This window comes from Zosterops lateralis, assembly GCF_965231275.1.
Source record: "Zosterops lateralis genome assembly, chromosome: 8".
NCBI lineage: Eukaryota > Metazoa > Chordata > Aves > Passeriformes > Zosteropidae > Zosterops > Zosterops lateralis.
In genome coordinates this window covers 14,684,909-14,698,263 of record NC_139768.1, presented here as the reverse complement: position 1 = coordinate 14,698,263, position 13,355 = coordinate 14,684,909, and the positions used below count along the sequence as shown (strand labels likewise).

The window sequence follows — 13,355 nt, the reverse complement described above, 5'->3', positions numbered from 1 at the left end:
TGTAACCTTCCTAGCTAGTTCTTACAGTTTATTATCAGTGAAAATTGTACCTGGTTGCCTGCTGGAACTCCATAGCTTGAAGTTGAACAAATAAGAGCACAGTCTTTGAACTGAGATACTGAAAAGTAAATCCCACTTCATTTTTTATTGTTAGTTTTTTTTGTTTGGGTTTTAGTTTAGTTAAATTCTTTTTTTGAAAATTTAGATCCTATTCTACCATTAAATAAAACCTTTATTTATTAAGGATGCATAGAAAGTTGGTAGTTACTGAAACTCTGCCGTTGTAATTCTTTGCTATTTTGTGCCGTCTGTATTTTTTGGTTTATTTTCTAAAGTAATAAAATGCAAGTATTTACATGAGGAGATTCCATTAGTGGTGACTGGCTGTGAAGGAAACCAGATAGTTGTACAATAAACCTCCTGATCTTGAGTTAAAATGTAAAACAGAAACCCACAACTCCTGACTTGAACAACTAGCCAGATTAGTGATGCAGTATCTACAAATTGGAGGATCCTTTCACCCCTGCAAATCCATATGAAAGCCATATGAAGATTGGAACTCAGCCTGCCAGAACAATTGCTGTATCTTGAGGGGATCTTGAGACAGCCAATTGCAATGTCCTTGGCTTCTCTTGAATGCTGCTTCTGAGACTTTTGAGTGGAGATAAGAAGTTTGCATGCCTTTGTGAAGTTCTCTTCCTGGTATCAGATCACACACACAAAAATACTCCTCGTGGGAGGGAAGCGGGAGATGATCCATATTTTGCTATACTCTGCACTCTGGCAACAAGCTTTATAACTTGTCACTTCTGGTTTTTTGGGGTTGAATTTTCATTTGTAATCAGTGAGATAACCTGCTAGTTAGAGCGCCAACACTGGATGGAGAGTCTCCTGTTTCCATTTCTTGCACTGCATCACAAGCTGGTAACTTGTTTTGCTTCTCTGCTCTTCCTTGTAGAGATCTCCCCTCTTCTAGGGTGTTTGGCAGGGCATTTTTCTGCTGTGAAGGCAAGTGCATTGCAGCTCTGTAGTTCTGATATGTAGTTGTTATGCTGTCATATTTAGCTCATTAAATTTTAAATGCCTTGCTGTGAGTTTGGAATTGCATCAGAGAAAATGTTCTTAGGCTTAGTTCTCAGAGGAAAAGGAATAGCTTGGTTGAGAGAGATGCTTGGAGAGAAGAGTGAGGATGGTCTGCTGCAGTTTTTTTATTAAAATTACAAGCTAGTAGTGGAATTTTAATTAAGTGCTGCAGGATGGATGGTCAGTCAGAAGCACTTCTATTAACAATTTTTGTAGTTTTTTGCTGCTTTTTTTATTTCTTAGCTTACTGCAGTGGTAAGTTACTGTAACAGTGAAGTAGTGACTGTTTGGCAGAACATGCATGTTGCTTCTTGATTGCTTCAAATGAAGCTTCTCTACTGGAGATGCTGTTACACAGTGAATAAAGCATTACTCTTAAGGCCAAAGAAATCTTCTTCTCTTGAGCTCCAAGGGCCTGTTTAGGGACCCCAGCACATGATAATCTGTATTCTGTCTTGAGAACAGAAGGTGTTTTGGTGCAAAAAGCTGCAGAAGAGCTGTGTGTTGCTATACAGAGCTTGGATATACATGTTCTTTTAAACAGTACCTGCCTTAACATCCTTAATTCTTTTCTCCTTATGCATGTGTCTATATTGCTCTTAGAGAACCAGGTTGATATTTAAGGTCCCCAGAATCCTCTGGAGCAGGAATGTCTGCAGTAACTCCCTGAACAGTGCAGTTTCATTAACAAGAATGGGGAAGCATGAAATTTGAAAAATTGGTTGAAATGCACAGCTTTTTCTTTGTTCCCCAAGAAGCTAAAGCAAAGTTGATTTAACTTGTAGTTGGAGTCCTTAATTAGTCTCTGTCCAGATAATGAGATCCCTCATCATAGGTGGATGGGAGTTTTATTTTGTTGCATGAATAAAAGAATATTCACAACTTATAATTATATGCATGTCATGAGACTTAGTATATATTAATAACTGTCCTGTGACTTTTTTCCCCCTCCCTTGTTGCTTGGTGTTGCTTTTCTATTAAGATGCTTGTGACTGAAACATTCAAGTTTAATAGATTTTTGTTCTGAAAGAGACAGAATTCCCGTGTTACTTACAGACTGGTGGATTTTTCTGAATTAATTCCTCCTTCAAATCCCATAGCTGTGGATAAATATAACCAATCTTGACCAGAAAATCTAGGCATGAGAAATCCAATAAAAACCTGATATGATGATGGTGGCTGTTGCTTCATACTAGTTAATGAGACTCCTAACATGATAAATCCAAGTGCTGGGGAAGAGGGAAATAGATCTCAGCAACCAGCCCATGCTTTCCTAAATAACACCTCCAGAACCCTGGAGTAGGGAAAGTGATGATCCAGTCACAGAGTGCATGTCTTGTCTCTTCAGTTGGACCTTTGTAAAATTAAAGAGAATGTCTTTTGTCTGGCTGAGTTTGATCAGCTTCCAGTTTCAGCTGCTGTCTCTGGGTATGTCTTTGAGAAGCTGTTTTTCCTGTTCCTAGATGTGATTTGTGGCTTTCTCCTACCCCCCTTTCCAAGTAGTGTTTAATTGCATTTGCTTTGGTAAGCAGCCTCTGTGACCTGGGCCTTTTGTTAATTGCTGCCTTTCCTGTCTTTGTAGCTCCAGCAAATTTAGTGACTGCTTTCTTCCAAGTCACTGACTAGGACTGAAATGGCAAATGGCACAGGGCCAAGAGCCAGTACCTGATGGACCTCGCTGCCAATAGTTTCTCATTGCCACCAATATTTCAAGAGCTGCCACTTAATTGATTTTTAATGTTTTGTATTTATTTGACTGATTTTTGTTTGGTTTGGCTTAGGGTTTTTTTTAATTTTGAGGTTTTTTTAAATTTCTGGTTTTAGTCAAGGTGTGTCATGCTAGCCCAAAAGTCTAGAAATATTATATCAAACCTGTTGGTAATTAAAATTTTATTTTTTTAAGACTCTAATAAGAATTTCTGTAAGCCCATGTTGATTGACACCATTTTTGCTCTCAATTCCTGAGAACTGTCCATTGGTTTTGAAAACCTTTACCAGTTTGAGACCCTAATACTAACTTGTTTAATATTGTGACATTTCAAAGCAATTTTTTTTTCCTTTTTTTGATCCCATTGGGAATTTCGCAATATTTCAAGACTTTCTGGAATTAAACACTGCTGCAAATAATGTTTGAGTAACTCACAGAAAGAAAACCAACACGTCCATCGAATATTAAGACAATTTACTTACAAATGTTAGTAACACCACCTTGATAGATTTTGTTGAATGATTATATGCCATTCTATTGAATGTTCTGTAGTATACTACCATACTCTTATACATATTACCTAAAAAATCCAATTTATATGTGCCTTAGTTTTGATTTTATCTTTGCATACTTTAAAGCTGTGTGCATCTCCTCTCTGACTTCTGCAACATTTCTGAGTTTTGATTTATCTTCTCTGCTCTGAATTTTCCTGTCCATCATCCAAACAGTTGTTTCCTCTTTGTGCTTTTACTCTTAGTCACTTGGGTTTTGTTTGTTTCTTAATTGTTTTCTCCATTTAGCAGGTCAGGTTTTTTCCCTCATGGTTTTGATGGTTCCTAATATGTTCTAGATAGTTAAGAAATTTAAACAAAATATATAGCCAACTAATGTCTTAAGTGACTTGACTCAATTTCCAGCTTTTTGAAGCTGCTCTTTTAATGTGCAAATTGCTATATATTTGGCTGTTTATTATAAATAAATGCTGATGAATCTCTTGTCTTAATTTCTATTGCAACTGATCCATTGCAGTTGGGTTTGATCCTTGTGGATCATTTCCAACTCTGGATATTCTGGTTCTCTGGTTCTGTGACCTTCTGTACTTAACTGCTGGCCTGGGTAGTGCTTGTTTAGGTTCAGTTTATAAATTGATATTCACAAATTAAATTGATATGCACAGATAGGGGCTGAGGAGTTGACAACTATGTATGTTGGTTTTTATTTTCTGCCCTTGCTATGTTGATTTTTTTTTTTTTGAGTTATTAACAATTTATGTAGTAATACATTCACAGCAATTGTAGTCTCTGTTTTTTTAAGTACCCCCAAAATTATTTGTACCGGTAAGTTAAAGTCAAGCTTTACTGCTTCGACTAGATGCATATCTAGGGCTGAATTATGCAGTGACTATTCAAAGGTACATTTGAGCTGTGCTGTCTTTAGGGGGAAGAAAGCATTGTTTGACTGCTAGGCTCTGTGTCAGTGGCACTCCAGAAATGCATCCCTATCTTTTTCTGAAGATCTTGCATTCCTGTTTTTGATAGTAGAGAATGTGTCTTTGGCTAATCTGCATTACTAGAGATTGACCATCAGCCGGTTGACTTCTCTAATACTGTTATCTCAAGGAGCCTGGTAGCTACTTAATGATCACTGGGGCTCTCTGTTTTAAGGGATTATATTTTCTTTGCAAAGCTTAAACTGTTGTGTTAAATTGTTGTTTTAAACCATTAGCCATCAAACTACAATTACAGTTTAAATTTTTGACAAAATATTTGGTTACAGATGAGTAAAAATGCCAAGAAAAGATGAAAATGAAACTGTTTAGGTACAGAGACAAACCTAGTGAAAACTGATCATGCTGAAGACTGCATAGTCAACCTTTTCCACCCCCTCCCCCCTTTGGTTTTAATTTCTTTCCTTGCTACTCTTAGGAGAAAAATGGCACATACATATTCTGATTTTTATCAGGATGTTTTAGGGGATGCTTTACTTGTAGAGCTAACAGTTGTGAAATAGGAAGAAGTGTGTAACAACCTCTGAATTTAAAAAGTTATTCCACCCTTCCTTCAGTACTAAGGGTTTTCTTTCTTTGTTCTGGGATATATTTTTTCTAATTCTTCACTTCCTAGAGAGTTTTTAGTAAAAGAGGTATGTTTTACACTTTATAAGTTTGGTTTAAAAAAAAAAAATTTTTTTTCTAAATTTTTACATTAACATCCAAAAAATGTTTTTCATTTTAAAGGTCACCAGTAACATTTTGTAAGAGTTAAAGATGTGGCAACTTTGATTATGAAGAGCGTATCAGATGTCTAAATATAACTGATATTGAAAATCTAATCTGATACATAGATAATACTGATTTCTAAAATACTGGATTCTTCTTTCTTTTTCTTTCTTCTAATTCTGTTATCCCTGCAACTTTTCCACTGGCTCTGCTCTTCAGCTGCTGTGAACTGTCAGACTCTGAAATACAGATGATGAAAATATAGAAACTGGAATTTAGCAGAGGCAGCCATGTTAATTTCTGTTCCATTTGAAATGCAGGAAAATATCATCTGCCAAATGGAAAAGGACAATCGGTGGGAAAAGAAATGTTCTTTTCAAGCTTCTAAGAGCAGTGACAATGGAGAGAAAAAATACTATAAAAAGTAGGCAGCTCCTTTTTCAAGATTTTGTTTTCAATGTATTCTGCATGATTAACTGTACATAGTTGCTCTTTTGGAGCCCTGAATGACTGAACACGACATCACAGGGCTTAAACTGCCTTTGCTGCATTGCACTTTGCATTTGGGGGGAAAAGGGCTCAGCTTTATGGCAGTTTTACCAGTCTCTAGTATAATTTTTGAATACATTCATACTTCCCTTATTTGCCTTTTTTAATGTCAAACATTGCACATAAGATGTTCTGCTGTTGCTATGCAACTGCTAAATCCAATATTTAATATTAATAAAACCCGAGTGGCATTAGCATCACTCAGAACAGTGGGCTAGCAAACTCTGATCGTACAATATCCAAGCTGTAAAACTTGGCAGGGACTTGAGTGTGCAATTGCATGCATGGCAAACTATGGGGCATGAGTCACTGGCAGTTACTATTAAAAGATTGATGAGTTTGGGTAAAATTTCTGAAGTATTCTGATTTTTGTACATATATATATAAGTTTTAAGCAAAAAGATAAAGAACAAGCTTGGTTAGCTGTTTTCCTTAAGGTTTCATTTCAGAGTCAAATTCTGAGGGTCACTACCCATATGTTAAAAACGTTATAAACTATTCAGCGTTATAAACCTATGGGTCAATACCCTGATTCTCCTATTTTTCTTCTAGGTCAGGTTGGTCGGCCCTTTCCCACTGTTCCTGCCACTTCATGAAGCCTGAATTGGCTTTTTTTGGAGGCAGTGCTACTTCTCTGCCTGACAAGGTGCTGTTCAATGGGATGTATTTCCAGTTTCTCAGTTTCTCCTCTTCCACCTTGTTTTCTGATTTCTTCCTATTTCTCTTCACTCTTGACTGTTATTTCACTTTTTTTTTTTTTGGGTTCCTGGTCCTTTCTGAGATTAGATTTTTAGTGTTGTATCTCAGCAATGCTTTGGCCATCTAAGTCATGTTGCAGGCTGCAAATTCTGTAGGATCCTGCACCTGATCGCTGAAGATGTTGGTGCACTGACACTCTTGCTGACACCCAGAGGGGTGTAACGCTGTTTGTCATTTCCTTTTGAAGACTGCTCTCCAAAACATAACCTAGATATTAGATCTGATGAAGTCAGAAATATTTTAGAATTTTTGCTCTTTTGAAGTGTAATAAATGATTTCCTTCATAGTATGTGATCATTTAGATTTTGACTGATATCTTAAACATTGTTATTTTGGGTAGTTTATCTATCTGTCCCTGATTCACCCATGCAAGTTCCTCTAAATTTAAGACCGTATTTTTGTTTCTTAATTTGTTTTTTATTTCTTCTTCTGCCACTCAAAGACTCTAACAAGTAGGAGAAGCTAGGAGCCCCTAGCTGTTTGCAAACTGTTCTTAAACCTACAAAGCAAAAGTATTGGATGGGGGAGGGAAGGGCAGGCAATATGGTAACTTATAGTCTTGAATTTTTCTGGTCGTTCCATTTTTATAAGGTGGAATTTGTCTGTCACCCTTAAAGTAATCTTTGTATTTTTCATACTCACTCTGCTAATCTTCTCACAGTACTGGGTAGGTAATAGCTCTGTAGATTTTTTACTGCCAGCAGGGGGTCAGCGTAATATTGATTTAACTTTTCCAAATAATGGCAGTAATTTTGGTGCACGTTTTCCCTCTTCTGGAATAAACTCAAATTGATTAGATTTATTTTAAGTGAGGTATAAATCATGGCATTGAAGTAAATTGTGTGTCTTGGATGCAGATCTGTGATTGAAATTTCATTCTGTAGTGATATGGCTACACTGAATCCCTCTCCTTTTAATTTTCTTCCTTCAAAACTGCTACTCTTCAGGAAACACTGATTCTAATGTTTACTGAAATTCAGAAAAGTAACTGAATGCCACTGAGATGGAAGAATGTATTTTTTTAATTGGGAAAATGTACCTTCTTTCAGTTTGGAGCTTAAATGGGAGTAGTTTCATTTGTGTAGAAATTGCTCGGTCATGTTGTAGAACCTGCAGCTTCCTGTGCTCTTTTCAAAATGGTTTATTTCAATGTTGTAGTGTTCTTTGTTTTTAACTGAGCTATTTAGAAAAGTACAGGAGTCAGTGGACTCTAGATTGCGCTATGATTTATCCGTAGTTCAGTCATGACAATTGACCCACGTATCTTGTAATACTTGGAGAAAACATGTTGAGCTCTGTTCTTGGAACAGATAAATATAGAACTGCTATTGTGAATATTGTAGTGACGTACTAATCTAGAAAGCTAACAATTCTTTTATTTGCTTTTAGGGTTTGAAAGTATTCTAGAAGGCCTGTTTGGACCTGGATTATTAAAAGATCTCAGTTTGTTTAAAGGTATTCAATCTCTATGTTTGTATCTTGTTCTGCATTTCTAATGACAGAAGCAGCCTCAGCACTGCCTCTAGAAAATGTGTGTTACCGTGGTGATTTGTGCTTTTTTTTTTCCCCCTCCCCCAGGCAGTGCTCACAGTTAGTTTCATATTGGCTAAAATTACTAATGAGTGTGCGTTCATCTTTATGTAGCTGGGAGTGTATTTTGCAGTGCTCAGAAAAACAGATTTATTGTGCATAGATAAAATGTATATAGTGTGGTAATCTGGGGATTTAGAAAAATGGCCGAAATGAAGCCTGAATCCTCAGAATGCAGGCAAGAATGTTGTGAAACAGGTATTTAATTCAGCATTTCTCTTTTGGCTCCAGTTGTGTCATGGTTTATGAATATGAAGTAATTTGCTATTCTTCTGATTTACAGACTGTGAGCCTGAAGGTGTTTCTGATTGGTCTTTTGATGAAAATTGTCTTTTCTGCTGCCTGAGAAGAGAAAAAGTGAAGGTAACAATGCAGATGTGTGAAGCTAGTAGTTGTAGGGGAGGGACAAAAGGAGGGAGTTTGCTGCTCCTAGTTAACTGAATATGGAAAATCTGCAACCTCCTACCCCTTTCCCCTCCTTTGGAAAAAGGTTTTCTGAATTAAAATATGCAAGTTAATGAACAGACTTGCCTCTTTCTCTGCAACCTTTTCTTTGTAGTATGTAATGCAGGTGGTGGGTTTATTTTTATTTTCCCTGTGCATTACCTCTTTCTGTTTGGTGTTCTTTATTTGTTTGGGGTTTTCTTGAGTTCTTTGTAAGAGATCTTGTTGGAAATCATGACCACCCTCCCCAAGGGAACCAGAGTGTGGCTTGTGCATATTTACTACAGTCAGATGATGGGCTTGTCTTCAGTATGGAAATGTAGTCCATTTTAACAATCTAGAATCTTGTTCTGTATCTTGGATTCTCCTTCCCTGTGGGCCATATCCTTTTATTAAAGTGCTCTTGTGCATGGTAGATTTTTTACCATGTGTGTTCATAATTAAGTCAGAACCTAAACATGGACAAGTCAGGTTTGCCAACACAATAAACTTGCAGTTTATTTTCTTAAGGAGTAGTTGTATTTTCTTAATGGTAGTTGTATATAAAACAAAAGCTATGGTGCTATACCAATTGTTGTTCAGCCCACATGTTGAAACTGTGATTGTTTTATAACATAGGAAGGATCATCTGTCTTGGCAAAACTTCACTGGAATTTGTAACTACTGCTTCTTCTGCACAATGTAAAACAGTACCAGAATGGATCTCTATCAACTTAGGAACAAAACAAAAGCACTCTTTCCTCTGGAGCAGCTAACATGTAGCTGCATGGCTTGTCCATAAAGGAAGTACCTTGTTGACACTGATACTTGCCATGCTGCCAGTTCATGCGTGTTTTTGTATTACAGGGTTTTTTTAAGGCATAGGAGGAGGTTTAGGAATGTTAGAACGGATATAAGTCATGGTTATTTCATTGAGACTGACAGCAGGTAATGTGTGTATGCTTCTTGTGTAAGGAGTTCTGTGTTTTTTATTACCTCATCTCATAAAAAAACAAAGATCCAGTGTTAAGCACAGCTCTAGTTTAGCCATTGAATTGATTCAGAAATTAATTTTGTGGTGAGTGAGAGACTGGTCGTAGTGTGGTCCAAGGTGGCAGTGTATGGGTAGGTATTCAAAAAGGCAGTCTTACTGCACTCCAGCCTCTCTGTCAATTCTGTTGGTTTGGGGTATTTTGGCTTTTTGATTTCTATTTTTTCGTTCATTTTGTTTTGAGGGAATAATATGCCTCCTTTCAGGTCTAGGGATTTTTGTGTGTCATCTGAGAAATGGTAGGATGGGAGCGCTTCCTTTCCCCTGTGGGTGCAGCAGATTGCTGCCCTGCTGGCACTGATGTCATTAGCTTGCAATACACAGTTAAATATGATTCTTTCACAAGAGCCTTCAAATAGTGTGAATTTGACATCTTAATTGGAATTATAATATCAGAGACCAAATTGTTAGAAAAAAGTTTGTGATTTAATTTGGTATTTAGTTAAATAATGGACAGTCTTCAGCTAATTTATTCAACTAAATTAGGAATGGTACTAGTTTATTTGACATCTCTTCCATTAAACATCTGGACTGATCTTTAACTCTTTAGGGAGTTGCAAGATGTTCATGTGCATCCTCTCAGCTTGTTTGGAAAAGAACTGGGCAGGGTGAGATGGTTTGGGTTGGTGCTTGTGCTGAGTTACAGAATGAAAAGGTGTGTAATTGATGCTGCAGCTGGGAGCAGAGTAGCCACAAGCCATGTATTATTATAGTGTGTGACTGTGGCTGGCCTGTTTTTTTGGTTTTTTTGAGTACCTAATTACCAATACCTCCTTTTGTATTAGTTGAATTATTAATCAATGTACTTGATTTTCACCTGTAAGTGATATGTAGGTACCTAGTGTAACAAGTTGAAAACCGATAAATATTTTCAGGGGTTTTTTTCTGGATTTAATTTGCCCATAAGAATTACCTGTAACTTAGGAGACCAGTAGTTGTGCATAAGTAAAAATGAGTTCTGGTCTGTAGGTTGAGAATTGAAGGCCAGTATTAGTTTTTTGGCAGAGCTGCTTAAAGGGTAAAAATCTACATTAGCTCTCCCACTCTTTCAGTGATAGTTGTTACTGCTTTCACAGGCAGTCAGGTTCAATTACATGACTTCAAAGGATGGAAAGCCATCTGCTGACGTATTCTAAAAAGATTAATTTATTTGCAGCAGTAGTTCTAATTGCAAATACAGAGGAAATACCTGCATTTTTTGGCAGTCAAAATACAAGAGCGGTTTTGATGGAGAAATGGATTTAAGTGTCTTCATTTGAAAGAGGTAATAAAGTGCCAAGTAGGGAGAGCCAGCATCTTCCCAGATGTATTTTTTTTCCCAAATCAAAGGGTTATGTGCAGTAATGTAGAACTTTTGGGAACTGGATTTTTTCTTTTCATCACAGAATGCGGAATACACTGTTGTTTCTGTATGGTGTGATAGGAGAATAACCGGTTACCTAAGGTGCTGCTGCCAAGTTATTAACATTGGTGCCTGTGTGCAGAAATGGACAGGTACTTTGAAAGAAAAAAACAACCCCAGTTAGCAACTTGGCTGCCTACATGTGGCAAGAGAAAGATTGGGTTCTGTGGGACCAAATCTGACAAATTCACATTTGGATAATCTCCAATTGTGGTTATTCTTTGTTGTTTGTGGTTCTTATCACTTTTCCTTCTAAAAGGTTGTGGTACAGCGAAGACCCATCAATTCAGATGGATCTAACTTGAGGTGTACTAACCTTTTCTCTCTTTAATTATGATTGCTAATTTTTTCTGTGTGGTTTGTTAAATAATCTGACTGAGCTATCATTACAGAAGGGATCTTTGGCTCCACGCACAATGTTTGTATCAAATGGGGTAGTCTCTGGTGTCATTTGCTGATAGTTGGAGCTCAAGATTAGTTTAAGAAGAGCCAGAAGAAAGGAGATACTGGAAAATGAATCCTTAAAGAGTATTCAGTTGAGTATATTTATGTGGAAAACACTATTGTCTATAGTGACATAAAGCATTCATGTGTATTAAAAGAAAAAAGAAACACACACACATGGACACACAACTAATCTCATTAGTTGGTGAGAGCAGAGCAAGAAGGATAATACTCCTAAGCACATTAACTATTTTATAGATATATTTAAGCTACAAAAATAGCAAGAGAGAAAATGACTTTTAGCATATTATGGATTCGTGGGCTGTTGATGCCAGAAGATTGATTCTGGTCTGCAAAGTTCTCTAAAATACCTGGGCTTCAGTGAAAGGACCTCTCACAATTCTTTCATTTGTGAAGAAGTGTGGCAGGGTACAGCGTTTGAACAAATTATTTTAAAATTCAAAATTACTGTAATATGATTTGGGTATTTTTAAAAGCTTGTAATTATTTTATGCAAATCTGGTGGTCTTTGACTATGGACGATCATAAGCAATTAGACATAAACTGTGATAAATGTCTGAATAATTCTGAAGCGAAGTTATCACTCATCTAAAGCATTAACTTATAGAGTAATTGAAGATGGCAAAGGAAATATCTGAAAATGAGTTGAAGTTGCAGAACTCTTATAATTTTTGATGGCTTTAGGATGTGTTTAAACTGTTTACAGAGATCCCTAAGTATGCTGGAACATGCTCTAAAACATTCTGAATGGATTTCATCACTTAAAAAACTTGAGTGTTTAGACTGTCAGTATTGGATCAGTCAAGTTGTTTGTTTTGAATTTGATAAATATGACATCAGTAGTATTACTGTAAAAATATATATGTTCAGTAAGTGAGTGATGTCTTAAAACTGATTAAACCGTCTGAATTTTTATTAATACTAAGCTGGGAGCAGTTGTAGATGCTTTAAAGAATATGCTCAGAATTGAAAATTATCTTGATACATTTGAAAAATGGGACAGACAGAACTGTTTTGTCAAATCACAAGTCACAAGATGTCTTAAAAGTGATAGGATTGTAACAGTAGTAAATGACTTTGGGGACTGTTTCAAGAGAAGAATTTGTATTAATACCTGGAGAGGAAAACCTAAATGCTGGTGAAGCCTCACATGACCGTAGCATTTTGAGACATGTAAACACGCTGAGTAACATTGAAATGAAAACAACAAGAACGATACTTTCTTGCAGGTAGAAGGAAAGAAGAGTCTCTGGTGCCCTTAAAGCTTGTCTACAGAAAATTGTTCTCCTTTGTGATGGCTATCAATTAAAAAAACTCTACAGTCTTAAGGAATAAAAAGCATTGGAGAAGATAACATAGGGATGTTGAAACATTCTTTTCTTACTCAATGTTCCTGATTTTGCCTTGAGGTAGGATGGTAGGCTGGATTTTATCCCTAAGGTCTATGGGTTGACCAGTCAGCCATGGGTGGTCTGTGTGCAGCCTCCCTCCTCTTTTTCCATGAAGATGGATAGGAATTATCTCATCCTGTTCTAGCTTATGGAATCTTCCCATTCCATCTGTGTGTGTGGTGGCTTAAACATGAATCTGCTGTTTGCACATCTACACAACAGCAGCCTGCATCATACAGTTCTCTTCATGTCAGCAGTTTAGCATTTGGAATTGCTGTATCAACATTTCCTACAAGGAGGCTCTCAGTGAGCATCCCGCACTAGTGCTGACGAGGCCGGGCTGCCTAGGATTAGGTGGTCTCACAAGGTCACACATTGACCTTGCGTTTTTAAAACCTGGGCTCTGTGTTTCTAAGGCTCTTTGACTTAATTACATCATTATGCTGTTTATCTTAAAATACAAAAAGAGCCTTAGCCCTCAGGGAGCATGTGCAAACCACTCCAGGTATCTTTCTCTGAAGGTGTATTATTCAATATAGTTATTCTGTGTGTTCACTGGTGGATTCCAGGAATGCTCTGGGGTGTGTTTCACACCTGAAGAGAAGCACAAAGAGAACAGAAAGAATCCTGTGTTATAAATAATACCTAAGAGTAACTGAATATAAATACCCTGAAAAAAATGCCCAGTGAAAATGCTATCTAGATATTATTGGATT

At 36.9% G+C, this 13,355-nt stretch overlaps 1 protein-coding gene across 1 annotated transcript in view; it reads left to right on the top strand.

Moving 5' to 3' along the window:
* Nucleotides 1-13,355, top strand: part of LCOR (ligand dependent nuclear receptor corepressor) — a 57,738-nt gene that overhangs the window by 22,646 nt on the left and 21,737 nt on the right. Inside the window, exons 2-3 of the mRNA XM_083866120.1 lie at nucleotides 7,707-7,772; nucleotides 8,191-8,270. Coding sequence (XP_083722246.1) covers nucleotides 7,707-7,772; nucleotides 8,191-8,270 — 146 coding nt within the window. The remainder of the gene's footprint in view (nucleotides 1-7,706; nucleotides 7,773-8,190; nucleotides 8,271-13,355) is intronic.